This window comes from Mastigoproctus giganteus, chromosome 6 (assembly GCF_048544385.1).
Source record: "Mastigoproctus giganteus isolate SK-2022 chromosome 6, ASM4854438v1, whole genome shotgun sequence".
In the NCBI taxonomy this organism is placed as follows: Eukaryota; Metazoa; Arthropoda; class Arachnida; order Uropygi; family Thelyphonidae; genus Mastigoproctus; species Mastigoproctus giganteus.
This window is the reverse complement of record NC_143580.1, coordinates 18,585,196-18,609,956: the sequence shown is the minus strand read 5'-3', so window position 1 is coordinate 18,609,956 and position 24,761 is coordinate 18,585,196. Positions and strand designations below refer to the sequence as shown.

At 40.4% G+C, this 24,761-nt stretch overlaps 1 protein-coding gene across 1 annotated transcript; it reads right to left on the bottom strand.

The window, feature by feature from the left end:
* Positions 1-753: 753 nt before the first annotated feature.
* Positions 754-14,628, bottom strand: LOC150084025 (nose resistant to fluoxetine protein 6-like). Its single transcript, XM_090375746.1, has 7 exons — positions 14,289-14,628; positions 11,997-12,214; positions 8,154-8,268; positions 7,883-7,976; positions 2,889-2,974; positions 1,031-1,195; positions 754-842 (listed from the first exon to the last, which is right to left on the bottom strand). Exons 1-7 carry the CDS (start codon positions 14,626-14,628, stop codon positions 754-756), a joined length of 1,107 nt encoding a protein of 368 aa, XP_090231872.1.
* Between the last annotated feature and the right edge of the window lie 10,133 nt (positions 14,629-24,761).

Here is a 24,761-nt window from a genome sequence, read left to right as displayed (position 1 = left end):
CTGGATGTGTTAGTTGCGTTTGGGGTTAGGTTAGATCGAATGTGATAACTCTTTGATCGCTAAGGGTCCAATCTGGTAGAGGATGCCAGTCATGGATACACGGGCCTAAATTGCTGGTGGTTACAGTGACATCAATATTAGATTCCCCTGTGGAACTGCTGTAGGTGGTGTGCTGGTTTGGCTGATTATAGACTATGAGTTTGTGGGAGACAATGAAATCCTCTAGCATTATTCCTCGAAGGTCTCCGTGGTATACCCTTGGAAGGGGGCCAATTGTGCATTTAACTCTAGTCACTAGATTTCATAGATTGCACATTCAAAAAGAATTTGTACCCAATCTTCACTCTCGCCACACGAGAGTGAAGCCTAGGCACACTAGTGAAGACTGAAAGCGTATCGGTTCCGCATTGTGCACTAATCATTTGAGAATCATGTTTAAGAATTTTCTGTGCTTTCTCCGGCAGCCAATCCCCCACATCAATCCCACGAAACATTTGTGGGATGCAGTGCAACTCAGCATTCGCCACTCCACACCAGAGCTTGAGTCTCTTGCTGACTCCAGAAAGTCCTTCTGTTCACCCGGTACACGATGCCTGAGAGCATCTTCCATGGCCTCTTCGAGTTGACGCCACACTGTGTTCAAGCATTTGTCATGGCGAAACATGTGTAATATGAAATAACTGATAACCATCCTAGCACTTCTGAGTCATGGAGTAGCCCAAAATTTTGGGAATATTTAAGGTTTGGAAATCTTTAATAACTCAATGTAATAGCACCTGCGCAAATACTGAAATACGAATAATGGCACAGTTCGTGCAGCTTTCTTGGGACCTCAGTTCCATCTGTGCAGTTAATTGCAAATCAGTATTTTATTAAAATTTAAATTTACATTTTAAATTTTAATAAATAATTTTAAAAAAAATAATTTAAATCTGATTAAAGTTGAAAACTGCAAACTGAATCATGATGAGCAGAATAAAAACCATTACCAGGGGAAAAAATATTTACAAATTACGACCGAATGACTTACTTGTACCACCCTCTCTTAGAAATCCACCGGTGTGTCCATATATTATCCAGCATATGCTGATGAACCTCATTCCATGCAGGAAACAGTATTTTTCCGATGACTCGCTCACTAATTTTTCCACATTTCTGAACATGGAGAAGGTTGATAAAATTAGACCAAACGTACCTAAAAATGGAAGAAGAAAAGATTTAGTGAAAAAAATATAATTGTGTAAAAACAGCAATGTAAATTTGGTTCCAGTTAAGTGTAAGAGCGTTCTTGGGCCCGACTAGTTTGGTGTATCACCTCATCCTCTTACCACGCCAAAAGCCATCACAAAAGCTTTTGGAACAAATCAACCCACAAATTAATAGTCAGCGGCCGACTCTTTTTCTAGGTAAATTTAATTAGATAAACGGATAAAAGACTCCATCCTTCCATCCTACTAAATGTATCTACAAAATGAAATATTACTGCAATTAAATTTAACCTGTTGTGTTTAATTCTAGGGTGTCAAGCATGTTGGTTGTGCAACGATCTTAGATTACAATTCTGTGTACTGTAAGGCGAGATTGAATTTATTCAAACCTCAGTTGATGCCCTGCACTAAAATTGAACTGGGGACTCGACAGATACCCAAATATTTGATATCATGGCAAACGCTCTCCCAATTCCGACCATTAGACTGAATCTTTCGAATTCTCTGGCTCCACATGAGATGGTCATACGGGGTGATTCAATGGTAAAGGAAACGAAATATATTCTGTAAAAAAGACCAATCAAACTAAAGTGTGTTTGTGGGTGTAATAATTGATAATGGGACTATCGGGATCTCAGTATTTAAAGGTATTTACATGTGAATGGTATTAATGACTTAAACCATAAGAATGCACCTATTCACATAGGATGATTTAGTTGCTACTGGCACCTCACATTTAGGATGACCAAGCACCTGTGTACCATAAAGTGGGCCAGGTTCGGCTGACACCTTCTGGTGTGGGATGCCAAATGGCGCTCCTCTTTGCAGGGTTCTATCTCCTGCAAATTTACTTTCTCTGGGCTTGGGTGGCATCTTGGCCCAGGGATGTGCAACCGTTCGTTCCTCCACAGCGTCCCTCATCTCGAGGACGCCTGCTTTCTTCGTCCTTCCACCTCACTCCCGACTTTGACTCCTATTCTTCAATTAACACCCTTGCTCACACTTATTTTTGGACTCCGTTTAGGAAGCTCAGGTGACCATCGCAGAAACCAGCCAGAGAATGATGAGAAGCGTAGCTCGTCTCGTGTTGGTTGCGGGCAACGTATGGTCCTACTACGAACTCTGCGACTAAGTATCCAGAGAAACAACAGAACCCAACACAATACTCTTCGTATACATACAACAACAATTTCTGCCATTTACAGAGTTTTGTATTGCTCACAAATTACTGATGGCACCTTACCCCCAGACAGTATGACACTACGCCACAAAACACATCACGTGACCCCATTGATTTATGTATTGTCGCCTCGATTTGTGCATAGCCCAAACCTGCAGTTTCTAACAAGGACCAAGACTTTCTAATTTACTCACATCTCCAATATCCATAAATTGTGTCATAAACAATTAGGAATGTTGGTGATCACTATTTTTTATTTAAGCTGATCCTCTAATATATTGCAAACAAATGCCAAATAATCGAAATCGTTGAAAAGTTCAATGCACAAATGAATCCATTGGCGCTTCGTGGACGCAACTTGGCAGATTCGATGATGTTAGAAAGATGCGTGTCATCTCAGTATTTGTAATGTAATGTCCCAAATATTTGTTCAGTATAATAATTAGCTGGGTGGCCATCAGTGTTTATCCAAATATACAAAATAAAAGAAACAAACTCACCTTGATCATCCGATCCTTTCTTTTTCTGACGTAGATCAATTGCAGTTCCTACCAAGGCCAAAGCAATGAGAACGCCCACCACTGATCTACGAAATAGAATAATCGGATACTATATATGATTTAAATTACTATTTAATTCGTTCAGAGAAAACAATTTATTAAAAGTCGAGGCATGGATGCCTGCAGGATATTTTTCAAGATGGTGCATGTGGAAATAATTTTTTGTTTATCAAATTATTATTATTAATTATTATTATTATTATTAATGGCCATATGGTACAAGGAAGCCTGAGGCTTATGCTGCACCAGCCAAAAAAAAAAAAAATTCCCAAGTTACCCCCTGAGAGAGAGAGAGAGAGAGAGAGAGAGAGAGAGAGAGAGAAGTAGAAAGGAATCACCAAGAAAGAGAAGAATGATGATATCCAGCTCAGGACCCTGGGTTTGCCTAGACCATACTCACCAGATGTGAGCCCCCGGGGTGAAAATTTCGAATAGATGCAATATCTTAGTTAATTTCAGTTTGGTTGAGTTACATGTACAGCCGAGTCAACGTTGCGTGTAGAATTTCTATTGTTCTAAGGTTTCAATAAATTAAGGAAAATAATAAAAATTCTAAATCTTTCGAATTCCGAAGTTGGTGCTCTTCCACCACCTTGCAACATGCTGCAGGTGTCCATGAGTCGAGGCATACATTAGATTCAGAATTCAATAATAACTAATAAACAGCAACATGTGCCTGCCAAACACAAGTGGTCCAGGAAAGGAAGAAACCCAAGCCTTTATATATTGCATTTGAGGCGTGAAGATCTACAAGTGGAGGATTCTTTGAAACTGAAAAATGCCACATTTATATGCTGCATGTTTCTTTATTATTTCCACAAGGATCATTTCCACTCTACAACAAAAACGGCTGTTTTCATTGCAGCCATTTTCTCACTACTTTGTAAACAGCCCTCGCAACTTCCAAGATTCAAAGTGTCCGATTATTGGTCATCAGGTTTTACCACAGCCGTCTAAAAGTTCCAGAATATTACGTATGGTAAGATCATGCAGTAGAGTATTTGGGAAAATATAGGACATAGTGACTTATATGTACACTTGGCCGTTTCCATTTAAGATTTGCTCGCAAACCACTCAATTACTGTGATCCATCATATTTACAACCATTAAGGAAATTATTCAAAATGCGAAACTGAAACTATTAGAGGTGCAAAAGAAATCTATCAGGACTGTTGTCAGAAGTTACAGAAGCGTTGGAATTGCTGTATGCAGTGTCAGTGAGCCTACTTCGAAGGTAATCCATCATAATCGCCAGTAAGCTTCATCATTTGGCAAATAATGAAGCTTAATGGCGATTTTTATTGATCGCACCCGGTATTCTGGAACGAAGACAGTCGAAATTCCCCTTCTAGAGTTAGGAGAGACAATTCCTGTTTCATGAACTAATTTCGCAATTTTCCAAATGGTCGAAGAGTAACTTTCCACGTAAAAACAATGAAGAGAAGTCATTGCCATTTGAATAAATCTTTATTGTTGATACATTCAATGGCCAAAAAAAACGCATATCTTTATTCAGTATCGAATCGGGCCTTCTTTATTCGAATAACCTCAAGTGTGCGGCGTGGTATGGAATCTATTAAATGTGTTAGTGCGTTTTGGTATAATTATAACCATTCTTCTAGCAAATATTGCATAGCTGCGAAAAAGCTGAAGGAAAAGGAGTTCATTCCTTTCTCCAATATGTCCCAGACATTCCCAATAGGATTCAGATCAGGGAACATGGTGGAAATCCACGTCAAGTTCACCGAACCATTCTTCGACGAGGAATTCCTGCACTGTCACCCATAAATTGGTCATCATCTTGCAGATAAAATTATACCATTGAAGGGTGTAGTTTTTTTTTTTTTTTTGTAGTTGTTGGCGCATCGTCTTCTGTGGCCATAAGGCACCTCCAAAAGTTTTTGCATTTTCTTTTACTCTGATCCAAGCCCAACGCGGTACTCGAACCCGTGACCTTTAGTCAGGTAGGTAAAGAAATCGATATTGGCAGTCTGAATCAATTGACTTCCAAATAGTCTTCGACTACCAATATCGATTTCTTCAATTAACTGATTGGTCGAAATAGGGCATTTCTGGGCAAGTTGAATTCAGATGTTATTTTATGCACACTGGATGTCCTAGTTTTCCATACAATCCTTAAAGTACGACTACTTCGCTCTTGACGTATTGTCTTTTTGCTACATTTACACCTTTGAACTGTGGGAGAACCCCATGCTTTTCAGACATTAAAAACCATAGAGATGGACCCTTTGGAGTAACCGGTTTTCTTTTTTTCTTGAATTGCAGCTCATGTTAATCTTGCACCAACGATGAGTTTCAGTCCAGAAGGTCACACGTTTTCCCCATTCTGGCTTTAGATTGCTCCAGTCGAACTATCGTTGCTGTCTTTATATTGGACCAGGCAACACGTCATCACTGTAAGAGGTTTCTTTGTATCTATTTGCATTTATTGCATTCATTTGCATTTGTTTTACTTGTTGCTGTCTTAAAGTAAAGATTCGTGATAACATAGCTTGCGCCAGTTCAATTTAAATTCTTTGCATTCAAATTACTTTAATGCTTTGGGATTTTACACATTGGTAGATGCCCTCTTGAGCATTTACCATTTCTCCAAATATGCAAATGAATAATATAATATAAAGTCACAATTATCTCCGTGTATGTTCCGTGGTCGATTTTCTCTTTTGTAGACGATAATCCAGAGTTTCCGGGAGAAGAAATCGTTCCATTCTCCCTCGCCTAAGACCAACTAACTCAGTCACGTTGTGAAAAAGGCCATAAAAATTCCTCCCGTTATCCATGCCCTCGAACTCAGACCTTATCCACCAGATGTGGGCAGAACAGCAAGCCTGCCAGCTGTGCTGTTCACGTGGACACCCTTACAGTAATTGACCAGATTTATTAGGGAAGAACCATGCTGCTGACACCTATTAGAATGCAATTCTTTTCCAGATGGTGTTGTGTACGGTCTTTAACCACAGACCCTCATAAACTTATAAACCAAGGAACTCAGACTCGTGTGTCCGCGTAGCTGACCGTTAGAGGCTTCGAAGTTTTGTAGTAGCCGATGTTGAAAAACCAAATTTCAACCACGTTCCAGCAAGCCAGGAAAGTTCAGGAATAGAATTTTCAGATTGCCGAAGATGTTGATTACATCATCAACAAAGGCCTTCTTCAGTAGCAAAGTTGATAGAATTGCCGTCCTTCCTACACCGGGGGGAAAAGACCTGAGTTCGAATGCCATCCATGATTAGAGGAATTTTCATGGGTAATTTTCATAATGTGGCTGAATTAGTCGGTCTGAAGCGAGGATAAAATGCTTTTTTCTCCCGGAAACTCGAGATTTTCGTCTAGCAAATAGAAAGTCGGACACAAGAACAAACGCAATAAACAGACAATATACACGGAGGAACTTAGCCAGTAATGCTCCTAAAACATTACTACAAACAAACATCACTACAGATGTCTCAATAAAATCTTATGTCTATCTTCCAATGCTGAAACAGAGTAGACTCTTTAAATGCAATTAGTCGTCGTTTGTAGAGTCTGGAAGACGGGAATTAGATCGTATCAAGTGATGAGGTTTCCTTCATTTATTTCAAGTGTTAAAATTAATTTGGTTTGTAGAATTCTTAGAAGATACTTCTGACTTCATTGTATCGTCCAAACAGCAATTTTCACAATGGACATCTTCTTTGTTGGGGCTTTTATGGTTCGGCCTGGAACCGTTGATCATGGTTGAAAAAATTCTCCATGCCACATCGTTTACTGATATGTTGAACAATTCAGTGGCACGTGTGATCTATTAATTCTGTGGAGATGGATCCTTCATGCCTCATCCAGATAAGTCAAACTTGTACTACAGAACTTGAGGATATGAAAGTTCTCAGTTAGCCTGGCTGGCTCAGAGTCATGATCCCAACATAAGAGAGCACGTGTAGGCAAATTGGAATTGGGACACATATTGGAAGACTGTACTTCGACTGCTGTCAAAGCGATTATATCCGAGGGTACTGGCGTTCAACGTTATTATTATTTTATAATGAAATTACTTTATTCCATGTGAATGGTGCCCAAATGCTTTTTGAGGATAATATGTACATTATATTGCCAAAAGTAACCGAGCACCTGCACTTTAAAAGAACTTTTTGTTCTTTGAGAATATCTAATAACGAATTAGCCTAGCTTAATTACTCTTTATACCCTTGTCGGTAGAATCCAAACCAATATTTGATAACACAAAATGATCGTCATTGATGAGATTCGAACTCGCTTATTTTACAGTCGGTGTGGAGAAGATGGTGATGACATCCTCGAAGACATTGATAACGTAAAGCTCAGTTACTCCTCCAGAACACCATTTTAATTCAGTTTCTAATTGGCCTCGCCAAAGCCGACGTTTCACTTCTTCTGAAAAGTGTTCGATGGCTTAAGGAGGGTGCTTTGGATAGATTGGTGTATCTTTTGCACGCTCATGTCTTCAAACTAATTCTCTTAAGCCAGTACTTTCAATCATCTTTTGGACCCTCGTGGGTAGCACTGTTGGAAGAATTGCAATCCTGCGGACACTCTGGAAGAGTTCGATTCCCTTGAATATATTTTGGGTCTGTTTTACAAGGTGGCAGGATTAATCGGTTTCCGAACTGGGAAATGGTTTTTCCTCACGGAAACTGGAGTATTTCGTCCAGTGACGGAATATCGACCACAGAATTCATGCAGTTTAGAGACATATTATATATATACGGTGCATTATGGTGTAATATCAATCAATCATCTTTTCGATTTTATTGATCTGCTTATTTCTTTATTGTTTCCTATTTCCGGTAGTTGAATGGTAGATGTAGGTCATATGTCTCAAATCCGAGTGGGGTCCAATACTTTTTGGCAATATAATGTATATCAGAAACTGTTATCAGAGAGTGAGCTTCACTTACAGGAAGACGATATGTACAACTTCTACTTTGATTGGTTCATCAACGAGACAGTGAGGTACCGATGCACTCAAGAATTCATTGACGAGCTTGATGGCTGTTCAGAAATGAAAAATCTATTTAAAACTAACAGTAAAGGAATATAAACGTCAATCTATAAATGCACTTTATAAATCAATTGTGTTTTTAAAAGTTAAATTGAGGCAATTGTGGATATGAGGAATGCGTATCTGTACATGTCAGCAATTCTTCAGGATTGGATACATTAACGTACCTCTGTTTGCTACCTTCTGAACATCCATCAGTGAACAGGCAGAAGGGAGACATAATCCCGTTTTATACTTATTCCCGTACAACAAATTCGTCAAACCTTTCATCAAATCCATCACCTGCAAATAGACAATGAAAAAAGATATAAGGTGTTGCTGAGATTTACAAAATTGACAAAATCACAGAGATAGCTACATTACCCAGCCATTTTATTAGTACCATGAGATAATTGCCCAAATTTCAAAAATGTGTTGAAAAGTAGAAGAATTGTTTAGTGTATACCCAAGGCACACGGCATACACAACTCCCTTCGCGGCTAAAAGCCAGGGGTTTACACGAAAGGATAACACAACACAGTAAACAAAGATGAAACAACATAGTAAACATAAACTACCCTACCATTAATATCCAGACACCCCTCCCTAGAGGGCGAAACAGGTCCTGTGCATGACGATGTCACAGAACCTTCAATAAATATGTACACTGGGCTTCAAACAGGCAATTGCAAAAGGGGGCATTCAAGATGACACGATCAACAGAATCAAAAGGCTTCCAACGTGGAATAATCGTAGGATGCCACCTGCGCAAGCGTTCTGTACGAGACATCGCATTCACTCTTTGGATCGCTAGGTCAATGGTTAATGACGTCTTACGCAAATGGCAGAGGAATGGGACAGAAGCTGAAAAAAAAAAGGAAAAAAAGCCTGATAAACCCCGAAAACGAACAGAACGGGACAATAGAATTCAGCAAAAAAACTGTGCGCCTAAGTGACACAAACCCGTCTGTGAGAGTATTGGGACTAATATCAGTACTAGTACAATCCATGATATGGTCGTGTAGCTCTGAAGACCATTACAATGGTCTTCAGAGCTCTTCACGCATAGCTCTTCATAAGCCATTAATTACCTCAACAAATGCTAGATACCGATTAAGATGATGTAAGGAGCGCGAATCCTTGACAGTAGAGCAATAGAAAACAATCCTACGGACAGATGAGTCGAGGTTCGCACTCTCCGTTGTCTGATGGCTATTTCTAAGTTTGGTGAATGCCGGGGAAACAGATGCTTCCTGATTGTATCCTACCAACAATGAAGTTAGGCGGAGTCAGTGTCATGGTATGGGGCTACTTTTCATGGTATGGCTTGGGCCCATTATTCGCTATCGACGAAACCATGAATCTTGTGCAATACCAGGCCATTCGGGACAATTATGCACTTCCAACATTATGGCAATGCTTCGGTGAAAGCCCATACCCGCATGAGCAAGACAGCGTGTCATGCCATACTATTCGGGTCGTAACAGTGGTTTGAGGACATGGGGGTGGAAAAGTTGGATTGGCCAGCCCAGAGTAATCTGAACCCTATTGAGCATGTTGGGGATGTATTCGATTGTCAGGTACGTGCACGTCGAGATCGCCCAAAGAACAATACCGAACTGGTGACTGCGTTAAAGGCCGAGTGACATTTATAAAAAGCTGGTGGAGAGTATGCTGGAAGATTGAAGGCTGTTATAAAAGCAAAAGATTTCAACAGAAAATATTAAAAACGCACAAGAAGAGCTCTCTTTCTTTTGTCTAAACGCAGGTGTCCGGAAATAAATCGTAGGGCAGTGTCGTATTATTTCTAATTTAGCTTTCGGTCAACTCCCAGATGGGGTTGTTGTTGTGTAGCAGAAATCGCGGATCCATATAATTCGGTTCCATCATTTGTGGATTCAGTTTTCAGCGAGAATTTCAAATGTTTCGAATTCTCAGGATTGATGTGAAGACCGAAACCGGAGACGATATCTTTGTGGTTCTCGATTTTCTGAAGGATTAAGGCATTGGTAGCCAACAGTGTCTCTAGAGTTGATACGACTGAATAATTTAATTTCATCACCAAAAGTAATGATATCAGTTCGGCCCGTTACAAATAGTGCAAGAACAGCTGAGAACAAGATACCAGACAGGACCCCGCCTTCTGGGACTCCATCTGTAATAGTCCTGGTGTAGCGCAGATTGAAATCGCGAACAAAATTAGTCCTGTTCTCAAATCTGAATAAACCACAGCATGTGTTGGCAAAGCCTGCTACGTGAGGTATTACTCGTGCAACTGCTTCTCGTATGAAGCAACTCGTGCTTCATACGTGAGGTATTACTAGATTTGTAGTGGTGGATCTTTTCCGAGTATTATAGTGCAACTGCAGTAAACATTGTGGCATTATTTGGGTAGTTTGCGTTCTCAGAAGAGATTTCTCAAAGAGCTTTAACAGGTTTGATGAAGAAGAAATTGATAAAAGTGAACGAATGTAATATTATTCTTATTTAAAAGTATAATTGTGAACGTAATGCGGCTTATTTATTCAAATTGCTTAATATAATTCGGTTGAAATTATATTTTTTCTGGTACTTAAACAATTTAATGTCCAAATCATTGGGGCATAGTCAGCCTCCAACCACGCGAAGAAACAAAAACACGTTATGGTTGCTTAAAGTCTGATGAGGGGAGTTGTAGAAGGCCATTAAAAAACCAGCCAAAATGGATGCACTGTGTGGTTGAGATTGTGCTTAACAATTTGGTCGTTTAAAAAGTTACGCTTCACTGCCAAATTTTTCAATTCAAAGAACTTGGCTGTGTTGTTCAAACTCAGAAGAAGGCAGCATGGTTTATTCTCCAAGAGAAAACACAATAAGTAATTTATTGCTTCTTATTTTTCTCTATATTTTCGGTGAAACATAAAGGTATATTCCTCAATGATGTGAGGAATTTTTATTGAACTTTTTAAAAACGTGGCTGAGTTAGTCGATCTCAGCCGAGTGTAGCATGGTTTTTTTCTCTCAGAAACTCGGATTTTTCGTCCGGCAAACAAAATTGAATACAGAACACCCGCAATTTACAGACTTTATATACGTAGGAATATGACCTTAGTCGCTGATTCTCCTGAAACCTTACAACAACAACAACAAGGAGGCCTAAAAGCCATGCAGTAGTTTATCTATGAACCAATCATTAACCCAACATTTCTAAAGAGGGAAAAGTGTGCAACGATTATTTTCTTTATTCAATCAAAATAAGCTGATGGCTCGAAAAGATCTAAACAGAATCCAGAACATAAAAAATCGTAGGTAAGCTAATATTTGAAAGCGTACCGCACTGCTAAACATGTAGACTTATGAACATGTGTAGTAATTTATGCACGGTGTTAGCAGAAGACTATTTCAACTTCACCTGGGTATACCTGCCACAGGTTACTTGTTTTTCTAGCCAATCTGTAACCAGGAAAGCAATCACCTAGAAAGTCTGAACGGCATCCGTCCACACCACCAGGAAGTGGGCCATAACTTAGAGTGAGGGGCGGTGATCCTCAACCACCCCGTACAGAATGCCCAAACCGTGGATGTCACCAATTCCTTACACAGGAATCCAAAGCCTGTGCACAAGCAGTGCTAAAGAATCCAATCTGTATTTTTCATATATGTGTAGTTGTATGGTTTTAGGCGCATCAGCGCTGCACATGTGTTGTTCTATAAATTGCATTAATATTGTGGTAGATTAAACCTTTTGAAACATCGTAAAAGTCCTCCACGCTGCATTGTTTGCAGACTTCTAAACCCATTCCCCCTTTGCCTACATCTAGAAAGAGAAATCGAATCAATGACCCGTACTCCTCTCTGACCATTGTAACACCCCACTTCACTCAGGGGCCACCCCCCAAAAAATTATTCACTGCAAAGATTAAAAGAAAAGAAAAAAACTGTCACATTACGGCCACCCAAGAGTGAATTTCTTTTCCCATGTGCAATCCATTCTATCCAGAAATTGTATGTTTATACGTTCAACCAATTTCTATACAGCTGTGAGAACTTACCGGTTCGTTGGGGTTGATGGTAATGAGTGGGCCAACACTGATATTGGGGGTAAAAGGCGGAAGTGGGAAGTTAATAACCACGGTACAGTATTGACCACGGAAGGCTTCTTCTCCATTTCGCTTTGGAACCCTGATGCTGACACACTCGTCATAAGATCCAAATTCGGTGATGCCTCCAGAGAGTATTCCACTTGGAATCTTTCCTGAAGCATCGAGCACTGTAAAAGAATCATAGTACACCTTATATTTTCGCATTAGTGATTCATTGAAAAATTATGGCATACATGTATACTAAATGAACAATCATTAAGAATACCACTTATCGCGAAATCCCAGTTATCATTATTATTATTATTAAAATCAGTTTATATCCCTAGATCCTGTATCAGCAATAAAAATTATGCATACAATGAGGTGTTGCTTTATTGAGAGGTCCCCGTGTTAATCAGATCCCCATTTGGCCCCCAAAACAGCCTGAATCCGTCCGAAATTGACTGAAACAGGTGTTCAAAGCGTTTAGTGTGTTGAATACCGACCTTGTGAGAAAAGGCATCATCCTAGTGAAAGTACTCATTCCCAAATGGATATATTGCAAACATGAATGGATGCGCCCATTCGGGAACAATTTCCAGCTAACCTGTGGCATCCAATGTCGCTCTATTGCTATTAATAAGACCAATGTGTACTACGAAACCACTGTCCACACTATTGCAGCGTCACCGGGAGTCGTACATTGTTGACACCTGGTAGAATTGCTCATGGGACCCTGCTACTTTTGCCATATTCTAGTTCCTCCATCATTTCGAAACAGCTGGAACCGTAAAATGGCAGATCAGGCAGAGATTTTACAATTTTCCATTGTCCAGTGTTGGTGATCCTGAGTCCACTCAGGCCATTGTGCTACAGAGCGGACTCACCTTGGGATTTGCCGTTGTAGTGAATTACCTTGGAGTTTATCTTGAACAAAGACTAAGTTTATTTTCCATGTGAAAGCCATGAGAGATAAAATTAAGAAACTATATGGGAATTTGAGTGGAATAACGAGAACTGACTGGGGGATCAAAGGAAGGAACTTAGAGATTCTTTATAAGTGCCTCTTTGTCACAGTAATAACTTAAGACTGTGGAGCCTTGGGTCAGGTCGTTAACAGGTGTGTGGTGAAACGACACTTGATGGCAGCTCAACGCTTTGCGTTGCTTAGTGTAACTACAGTTTGCCGAATGGTCTCCACAGAAGCACTGCAGATAGTCGCTGGTGCCTTGCCAGTCGACTTAGTGGTTCTCGAGAGATTTCTGAGGTACGGACCTAAGAATAACATTTTATTAGTGGTGGCGGGTGTCTGTTCCTGCCCAGAGGTAGGCAGAATATGTGGTAGGGCTAACTTAAAGGTTGAGGGAAGCTGAAAACGCAAAAAGACCACAAATTAAAGTTATCAATGGATAACTCATCTTTATAGAATAAGCTGGCCCGACTTGGTGAAATTGGAAGTAAGATATTGTTGAGTTTAATACCCCGAAACTTTGGCCCAGGAGAGCAAGATTAATTGTTAACTTTAGAACTCCAATTCAAAAGAGGCACGCTGGATTCTTATAAACTAGGAATGCTTAAGGAAAATTGTAATTGAAGATACTTTTCTCGCTCTAATGCAGTCTGACACAATACCAAGAATTGTGGAAGGTACATTGAGAAGAAAAAATTATGTAATACCAATAGGCTAGTGGTATGGACGTGGCAGAGCCGTTTGTTGAATTGTTTCTTTTGTAATATTATAGTACGGAAGGTTAATTTAATGCAAGTGCCTTTTGACCTGTTTATTGTTTTGTTGGTTTCAATAAGCATTATTAAATATGCCTAATGTCATGTTGTACCTCTGCAAATGTTCAAATCTTGCTCAATCAGCAAATGTTCAAATCTTACTCAATTTTCCCAATCTCACAGAAAGCAAGACATATTTGTGTAACCAAGTGGCTGGCTGAATAACAAATCAATAACTTTAAACTCTCCACAAAATTTAACCAACTACTCTTTAGAGGAACAGTGTGTGGTTATAGAATGGAAACTCGGGCGAAACATTCTCAGGGACCAAATGTTTCCATCTCGAGTAATGCTGGAACACCCAAAGGATAATTTCATGTATATAACGAAATGTTATGAAAAAAATAAATAAAACCCAGATTAGTACTTGTTCGATTTTAATGATATTCTAAAAATCCCTGGGCATATCCATTGAACAGGTTAAAGATAATGGACAATTTATGCAGCAGTTGAGAACGTCTTGAAAAAATGACTTACTTTGGACAGCCCACGTCTTCATCTGTCGTAATGAGGTGCCGAATTTCATCATGGATTGCACACACGACGAAGATACTTCTTCTTCTAGAAAAATCCTCATCAGTTTAGGAAATAACATTTTCCCTGTATTGTCGGACAGTTGTTCGAGGATCCCCATCATTATGTGGGCAGCGAGGTACCTGTCTGGAGTCTTCGGAATTGAAGGAACCGCGAAAGTTCCATTTGGAGTTTCTAAACCTACTGGAGAGTTGATGGAATTGTTTGTGGTGGCATGGTCATCACTACCAGCTACAACGTTGTACCAAAGACACGTAACGCATAAAATCCAACTGTAGGCCATCGCTGTACTTGACTGAATGTAGTATTTAGGGGTTTTAGTAAAAGTAACAAAACATCTCCCTCAACCGTGTTGTTTTCCAGAAAGAATATTGCGTGTCAGATTTATAGGGGTGTTTAACAGTTAACTGAGATTTACATCACGTGTGCACGTCTGGAGAGACCTTGAGAAAGCAGACCTTCTTTAAGAAATTATCGAAGAAACAGGTTTACGCTGGGATATTACATTCATGATTAATTTGAAAAACGATACTGAATGAGGAAAAATGCTCTCTCTCTTTCACAAACCTTCCCAAAACAGTAAACGTCTTTGTAATCAAAATCTCTCCAAAAAAATTTAAAATTGCTTTCAAAATTTTGGCAACGAAAAGAGTGAATTCTTTACTATTAGTAACGTCCGCATGGTGCAAGAAAGACTATGGCTTAGGCTGCACAAGCCAAAAAAAAAAAAAAAAAATCCGAACAAAACAATGATAAAAACAAAAAATAAATAATTAAATAAAATAAATAACTAAATAATAATAATTAATAAATAAAAAATATATATATATAAATAAAATAAAATATAAATAAAAAGGAAATTAAACCTATCATCCTATGCGCTTCCCTTACCCGAAAGTACTATCCAGTTCACCTTTGAATTTCCCCAATCTGTCGGCCTCTACCACCCGTGAAGGCAACTTATTCAAGTAATTTATAACTCGCTGGCTAAAATAAAACTTCCTGCAGTCCAACTAAACATTTTCCCCGTAACTTGAATTTATGTCCCCTAGTTCTAGCATCATTTATAATCTTGAAAATTTTGTCCTCATTCATTTTACTGATGCCTCTCAGAGCCTTAAACACCTCAATCAAATCTCCTCTAAGGGGTATAGTTTCCAAACTCTGCAACCCACATATTCGAAGTCTTTCTTCATAAGGACGCCCTTTTGCCGATCTCACCAGGCGAGTTACCCGTCTTTGCACCCTTTCAAGAAGCTCGATGTCTTTCTTTAGGTGCGGTCTCCATACTTGAACACAGTATTCCAAGTGTGGTCTAATAAAAGCCTTATATAATGGGATTATCACGTCCCTATCTCTACTTGCAAAAGTTCGATAGATCATCGATAGGACACCATGGGCCTTCCTTGCAACCTGTTTACAATGCTCAGAGAATTTCATGTCTGACCGTATCGTAACACCCAAGTCCCTTTCCTCCAGTACTGGCTTTAGTTGAACTCCACCAAGTGAATAAGTTATTTTGGGATTACTGTTTCCCAGGTGTAATACCTTACACTTTGTTGGATTAAAGCACAGCTGCCATTTTTCTGACCATTCCTGAAGTCTATCTAGGTCTCTCTGAAGAAGCTCAGCTTGACAGTGATCATTAACTACTCTACCAATTTTAACATCATCTGCAAATTTAGACATCACGCCCTCTATCCCTTCATCAATGTCGTTTATGAAAATTAAAAACAACAGTGGTCCTAATACTGATCCTTGGGGAACCCCACTTCTTACATCAACGCAATTTGAGGAATAGCCATTTATCACAACCCTCTGCCTCCTGCCCTGAAGCCATCGTTCTATCCATCTAAGGATTTTCCCAGTGATTCCAACCTGTTCCAGCTTATAAAGCAACCGCTCATGTGGGACTGAGTCAAAAGCTTTGCTGAAATCTAAATAAACAATGTCGAAATTATTCCCTAAATCCAGCTCGTGAGTGACCCTTTCGAAATAGCGAACCAGATTTGTTAAACATGATTTTCCCTTTACAGAACCATGCTGAGTATCCTTGAGAATTTCAATTCGATCCAAATGATCCTGAATTCCACCCTTGATCATTGCCTCCATGATTTTCCCTACTACTGAAGTCAGACTGACAGGTCGATAATTTCCCACTTCACTTTTACAGCCACCCTTATGTATGGGAGATACATTGGCACTTTTCCAATCCAAGGGAATCTCCCCAGAGTCTAGTGATGCTCGCCTAACCAGCCTCAGTGGTTCAATGCACTCGCTTGCCGCCTCTCTCAAGATTATAGGGTATATTCCATGAACTCCAGGAGCCTTACTGGTCTGTAGGCTCGAAAGTTTTTTCATTAAATAATCTTGCGAAATTTCAATATCATTAATTACATATTTTTTAACTTCGCTCCCACAATTTCCCATTGCCACAAAAGGCTTTTCATTTGTAAATATCGATGCAAAATAACTGTTGAGTTCATCTGCAACGGCAGCTGGTGTATTTATTACTATCCCCTTTCCCTTACGTAAAGGTCCGATCTGGTTTGTCCTGCTCTTCTTGGCATTTATATATGTGAAGAATTCTTTATCCCCCCTCTTTGCTCTGTTTGCTAGTGATTTCTCATAAACTGCCTGTCGAACCATTTCTGTGGCTCTATTACACATCGCCTTTTAGCTGTTATATGCTTCAGTACTTTTTATTGCTCTGTAACCTTTCCATGCCACCTTTTTCTGCTCAAGTAATGTGGCAACTTCACTATTCATCCAACTTGGAACCCTCCTCGTGGAGTATTTTTTTAATGGTATATACGCATTCAAGGCATCTGTGATTAATGTTTTAAAAGCGTACCACAGTTCAATTGTATTCATTCTCTGCGCGATATCTGCCCAGTTAAGAGAGGCCATGTAGTACCTTAAGGCATCGTAATTTCCTTTTCTGAAATTAAAACCCATTCCTTTGCCTTTTACTTCTGCTACCTCTCTCGTCATCATCCACCGTAGAACTCCGTGATCACTTCCTTGAAGTTTTTTAGGCTCTCTTCCCTGATATTAGCTACCCGCTCACGTGAAACGTCTTTGCCCCAGAACATCTAGATAATACGTCCAGTTGGGGTAACAGATAAGAACTCTTAAGGTATGTGCAAGAGTTACATTGACCAATATTATCAGATAAACGCGTGTCAGTATTACCCACATCCCCCCTAACTAGCAGTTTCCCTGAACCTTTAAGGTATCCTCAATAATACTGGCAAAAACGTTTGCACCACCTTTGTTTAAGTGTATCCCGTCTCTACAAAACAAATTCCTTCTACCTACAAGTGTGGGCCATGCTGATAGAAATTTGCCCCCTAAAGGCTTGCAGATTCCTTCAAGTCTTGAGTTAATCCACAAGGCTCTTAACATATAATCCCTCCTATCGTGTCTGCGCAGAATAGCAGACACATAGACATTATGGCCTAGCTCGCGACATTTCCTCAGCATGGTCCTGTATTTTTCCAACAAATCGTCAGATCGTGTACGTTTAATATCGTTTGTCCCCACATGAATAATAATATTTTCTTTACCCCCTTTAAAATCTGACAGTCTGTTGGTGACATCATCAATAGTTGCTCCCGGCAGACATACCCTGATTCTGCTCTACCTATCTTTATTACAAAAAATATTTCCCGTTTCCCTGACAATGGAGTCTCCTAATAAAACAGTCCTTTTTAACCAGAGTAGTTTGCACTTGGTTTTTCTGTTTTGAGGCTCGAATCGGGTGTGCATCACTTGGTAGATTGCTGGAGTTTTGAGTCCCTGACGAGCTCCCAGATGCATTATTTTTGAGGGCAAGCACTCGTTTTTTCCACGACTCAAATTGTTCCATCAGTGCACCAAATTGTAATTTAAGATCGGTGCACTCCTTACATCGATCACAAAGAAAAGAATCCCCAGGTGAGGTAGGATTAGTCACCAGGTCGACCTTGGAAAACATTCCACAGGTTCCACAACGGATTAAATCATGACTCACCCGTAAATCGCCATCAGCTATTTCCGTGCGAGTCACGACACCCTGTGACGTGTTTAAGGCAGATCTCGTAACTACCATTATAAAATTAAATAAATATCAATGAAAGTAACTTTAAAAAATTATATCTATAATATTATTAAAATCAAACAGTTACAGGAAAACCTATAACAAAATACTCCAACAATATCTAAATAAATCGAATATTTAAAAGCACTATGCAAAAGTAAACCACTTAACTGAGGAGCCCTGTCTAAGCGCGTCCGCTCACCTACAATGGCAAAGTACGAATTCTGGACAACTTTGGATAGCTGAAGTTGTGTATCTTCAGCTCTTAACAATTAACTTGATTTCAATCAAAGATTAATTATATTAATAAATAATTCAAATATATTTTAATAGGCTAGTTAAATAAAAAAATGGATATATGCTTTATTTTCAACAGTTCAATCGACACTTCCAAATTTCAAAGGACCTTGAATTCACACGATGTCTGCAGACCACAATTACACACTCTGATTGTGGTCTGTAGATCCCAAACCATTTTCTTTAATAACAGAAAGCGGAATTTTATCCATTCCTCCACACAGTGGTCAGTTCAGCCACTGACTGTGGGAATGTTGGCCTAGCGTGTAGATGGTAAAGATGTTCAATATGCTTATGGTCCATGGCCTAGGCAGGCCAATCTGTCTTTTCCACATTCCTGCCTTCAAGTGACTACAGGATGTGCAATAAGGCATCGTGCATTGTTATAATGAAAAAAAAAACAGATCCTCTCCGTTTTCGTTTTTCACTGCGTGTATTCTGTGATCAAATTGCTTGTTTCCCAGCTGAAAAACCTCAGGTACCAGAAGAAAACCCGCCTTTGCCAGGCCTGAGCCTCACTACCCCAAGCAAGTTGTCAGAAAATCCATTAAAAAATTTCTAACGTCTTTTACGGATTTGAACTCAACCAGCAATATAGAAAATCTAGTTCTTCCTCAAATGTACACTTTTCCAAGGGCAATAATCACCTCTCCCTAAAAAAAAATCCCTTATCCCTAAAAATTGTTTATATTCCTAAAATTATTTTAATTTTTAATCGAATTTTCAAGTTCGATTAAAAATTAAAATAACAAATCCCATTTTTAATTAAAATCCCAATTCTAATCATGCACCAATTTTATATTTTTTCATGGTTAATATTTATTTGAATTTCTTGAATAAATTCCACGGAAAATCTTTGAAACTCTGAAATGAATTCCCAGTTTTGATCTTTAGATATTGAATTCTTCCACCTTTTCGTGAAATTCTTCTATAAAGCTTTCTGAGAGTCTTTGTTCTTTAGAAATAATATTCCAATTGAGATAATCCTTAGATTGATTATTCATTCTTCAGAGAGATTGAGATCTCTGGATACTTTGAGATCCTCAATTTGGGACCTCAATTGGTAAATTAGGTGTATCAAGAAATCTGCACTGTTTGGCTGTACAGCACGCGTCTACACTGTAATTTCGGCACTAATTCTTAGAGAATTACCTTCGTCTTGGAAAGTATCTGTTGTGACTGGCTTGAGGTGGAGAATAAGTTAGCGTTCGAGGACCAATTTTGATCATTATTTTCTGATGGAAAATTGGGTTTATTAGCGCTGTATATAACGTGATTGGCAGTGCCATCGGGTGACATTGCATTGCCACTGCTTTATCACATGCGACGGTCATGAGTGAAGGATCAGGCAGACCAGTATTTGACTGAGAATATTGACTTGGATAAGTGATTGTGTGGTCGCTAGGGCTAGTTGCAGTCTGGGAGAGAGGAAGTTGAGATAATTCAGAGGCATCCCCAAGACATTTGTCACTTACGAACCTTCTCCGGCGTTGTTTGAAAATATGTGTGATGTCTGTTTTAACCGAGTGAGAAAAATAGGTAAATTTGCACACAATGACATCGAATGGTTGGATCCTTCTCACGGCAGGCTAGGCAGATAGATTGTTGCAAGTTATTCTGTTTCTGTGACATGCCTGAATTCGGGTCTCAAATTCATTTCGAAGCAGTAAAAAATACGTACTCACTTTTAGGAGTTATTAGTAGTAGCAGTGGCATTTGATGCAAGGAAGCAAGTGTATGAGCTTCTGCAGCAATCAGCCAAAAAAAGAAAAAAAAAAAAAACACACCATTCCCTCCAAATCCTTGTCCAGTTCCTCCTTAAATTTATTAAACCTATGAACTTCCACAACGACAGATGGAAGTTTGTTCCAGCAATTAACCACCCATTGGTTAAAGGCAAATTTCCGCACATCTATTCTACATCTGTCCTTTCTTAATTTGAACTTATGCCCCCTTAGGTTCGTAATCTGAACAAGTGGAAGGATCCCATCAGAATTCAGCGTGCTCAACCCATTCAAGGCCTTATAGGCCTCAATCAGATCACCGCGCAGGCCTAGTCTCCAGCCACTGCAATTTGCAGAACTTAAGCCTCTCTTGGTAAGAGGATCCCTTCATTCCCCTCACTAATCTTGTTGCCCTTCTTTGTACACGCTCAAGGAAATCTACATCCTTATTAAGATGAGGCCTCCAGACCTGTACGCAGTACTCGAGGCGTGGCCTGACCATTGCCTTATACAGAGGGTCAATCACCTCCTTTTCCTTTTCTCTGCTAGCAAAATTCCTATATATCATTGACAAAACCTCATGACCTTCCCTGGCAGCCTGTCTGCATTGCTCAGAAAACTTCATATCTGACTGCACAATTACTCCCAGGTCTTTTTCATTTTCTACCACCTTAAGTGTAGTACCACACAGTTGGTACGTTTCTCTGGGGTTACTTCTGCCCATATGCAGTACTTTGCAATTGTCAAGGTTAAACTTCAGTTGCCACTTCTTAGACCATCTGCCCAAATTATCTAGATCCTGTTGCAGAAGATTCAATCTCAGCCACGATTCTGGACGTCAGCTAATCTGGCGAGAGGTTGGCACACGGTATCACCCCTCAAACATCACTGACAGGAATCGATATGGCAGTCGAGGTGTTCTCGTCTGGGGGAGGCGTTATCTTGGATGGACGTACACAACTCCAGATACTGGAAGGTGGTACTCTAACCGTTGCACGCTACTGTACTGAGGTAATCCTTCTCCATGTGCGTCTGTTCCAAGGTGCCATTGGCCCACAGTTCGTGTTTAAGGATGGTAACGCCACACCCCATCGCACTGCAGCTGTTGATATGCTTTTCGAAAGTGAGGACATTGTTGGTACGGATTAGACTACTAGTTCTACCTATCTAAATCCCATCGAACACATATGGGAAGCTCTGGGGAGACGAACAGCGACACGTCCACACCCACAAGAAAATGTTCACCAGCTGAAGATGGCGCTGACAGAGGAATGGACGATGTTACCGCAAGAACTTATCAACAACATTGTTTTAAGTATGGACAGGGGGTGCATCGACATTAGGGGTGGCCATATCTCCTATTGAAGACTACCTCTTCGCTTTGTTCCATCTTTGGCAGTGAGTATTGGTAGTTTAGGGGAGGTATGTAACATCTAAACTTCTAAAGGAATGCGAATCGCATAGGAACCCATAACCGGAAACGTCACTGGAAAGTAGTAGCAGAGGCACAAGAAGCAGAAATGACACAAGACAGTAATTAGTGGCAAACATTTATTTGACATAATATTAACAATGGAGTACGAGATGGATGCATTTCATGATGTTACAACAGATGCTCGAAGGTTCCACCACGAGACGCGATGCATGCGTGACACCGACGCAGCATGGATTGGCGGACATGGTTTAACACAGCTGGAGTTTTTTTGACAGTAGCAGCAGCGCAGACGAGATCCATTTCCGTCTCCTCAGGCGATTCATACACGATAGATTTGAGGGCCCCCACAGAAAGAAATCAAGGCTCGATAAATCAGGTGAGTGTGGGGGCCAGGCAACGGGTCCACTACGGCCAATCCATCGACCCCAAAACGCCTGTTCAAATAGTCACTAACATGCCTTCCATAATGGGCAGGCGCACCGTCATGTTGAAACCAAAAGTTGCGTCTCACATTTGCTGGAACATCGTCAAGTAACCCTGGTAGAACTTGTTCAAGAAAGATCCGATATTTAGCGGAGTTCATGCGGGATGGTAACAGGTATGGGCAGACTAAGCAGTCACCGACCATACCTGCCCACACATTTATTGCGCAGTGTTGGTTGTGCCGCATGGGGGAGCACACCGTGTGGGTTGTCGTGAACCCACACATGAGCATTGTGCTGATTGAATAAGCCTTCCCGAGTGACATAGGCTGGAAAATTCAAGTCTTGAACACTTTCTTGGAGAAACCACGGCGCAAAAGCCACACGTGCAGGATGATCTTGGGGGAGCAGTAACTGAACCCTTTGGAGATGAAAGGGTTGTAAGGAATCGTCGTACAAGACAGGCTGTACACTGCAACGAGACACTCCTAAGGCAGAGGCAACGGCACGTGTTCTGGTAGTTGGATTATTCTGGACGGCATTGAACACACTTTCTTCCATGGCAGGTGTTAGCGTCGAACATGGTCTGCCCGCTCTTCTCCCGTTACCTCTAATTTACCCATAATCGCACAAATTTTGATGCACACGCGCAAACAAACGGTGGTCCGGTACATGTCTGTCTGGGAAGCGTTCTCCATAAATTCGTTGAGCGGCTCGTCCATTGCCCTCTGCTAATCCATACACTAGGTGCATGTCTGCCAGCTCACAGTTCGTATATCGATGCATGCTCTTCGTGCGGCGACTACTGCTTGAATGAGTAAACCAGAAATTTTCCCTCTCGCGAACTGATGAACAGCGCCGTGTACCGACTTACGGTGACGTTTCCGGTTATGGGTTCCTATGCGATTCACATTCCTTTAGATGTTACCTACCTCCCCTAAACGTTTGTACCAATATTTTTGAGACACCGTGTATATAGATACCACATTTTCACGGGCCCAGTGGTCAGGGCATTTAACCATAAAGTATGCAAACCACAGCTCAAATATAACCAAAATTACTTTTATGAAAAAATCGTGTGGCACCATCCACTAGCAAAATTTAAAGGATCATGAGAGTAAAATCGGTTCAAATTGCCCAACGAACAAGTGGCTCTCCTAGCGGTGGTGGCAACAATTAAAATAGGTTTCAAAAGCCAGAACCTATACTATAAAAAGAAACCAAACTATTATTTAGGCCACCTGAATAATTAAATAAATCGTCGTGCTGTGTGTCTTATGTAAGTCTGTTAATTGCTTGTGTTCTTTGGTCGATTTGCCTGTTTTTCTGGACGAAAAACACACGCGTATATGCTGCTATTTCTCTTCTTTTCCCTGAAAATATCCCTCAAGGTCGCGCTCCCTGCTGCGCTGAAAAATTAGACACTACAGCCTAGAACTAAAACCAGAAAGTAGCACTCCTTCAACTACCAACCCTTCCGTGGAGGATTAGCGAATTCAGTTGACTATTATAATCTCATACACTTTAGCCTTTAGCGTGGAAACGCAACCATCGGATTCAACAGACGTGCAGCGTTTGTAAGACCACAAATCTGGCCTGCTGGCGCTCTTGTTATGCCATATCTCGGGCATAAAGGGCAGCAATATAGAAGTAATTGAAAGGACTCCCACCAATGGTATCCTGATTCATAGCTATCCCAGATCTCGTTACCGCAACCAGAACCACAGACATGGAACACCAATATGCCGATCCCTGTGCTCATCAGTCCTAGACACACCCCGCTGAATCGAGTAGTGCCATGTCAGAGACCACCTGTCCGTATCAAAGTGCCTTGCCTGCACCATATTTTATCAGAATGTGCGTAGTATTAGGAACAAGCTTGACACTATGGAGCCAATTCTGCTCCCCGGATATTTTGACCTGCTCGCCATCACCGAAACCTGGCTCAATGACGATGAAGAATTCCTATCAGCAGCTGGGATCGTATTCACATCTCGGATTGCACGCAAGGGTGGAGGCGTTGCAATATTTTACAAGAAATCCGCTTTCAAGCTATTGGATAATAAATCCAGTAACTCCCTAACTATGAAGCAATCCTCGTTACGTTAGGATACAACTTCGTGACGTTTGACATCTGTGTGGTGTACATACCTCCAACGCCTTCCCAGCAAATCATCCTTGAAATTTCCAACTGGATAAGCAATCAGCTGCATCCCACAGCTTCTCACTTAGTTTGTGGTGATTTCCATTTACCTCCTCAGCTATCTAATCTGAAAAAGGATCTTCTGGCACACTTGAGATATGCTGATCTACAACTTATTAATGAAGCTCCAACCAGGGGGAATAACCTCTTAGATCTAGTTCTAGCCTCTATCCCTTGCACCCTTGATTACATTGCAGAAACGTCATTTGACTCTGATCATGTCCCAATTCATGTGACTGCATATCTGTCAGCCC

Bases quoted from the DNA above. Each gene is read 5' to 3' on its own strand.
- LOC150084025 (XM_090375746.1), bottom strand. From the start codon at position 14,628: ATGGCCTACAGTTGGATTTTATGCGTTACGTGTCTTTGGTACAACGTT. The intron at 12,215-14,288 runs GTAAGTCATTTT...ATTCTTTTACAG, and splicing joins GAAGACGTGGGCTGTCCAAA to TGCTCGATGCTTCAGGAAAG. The intron at 2,975-7,882 runs GTAAGTGAAGCT...TCTATTTCGTAG, and splicing joins GTTGTACATATCGTCTTCCT to ATCAGTGGTGGGCGTTCTCA.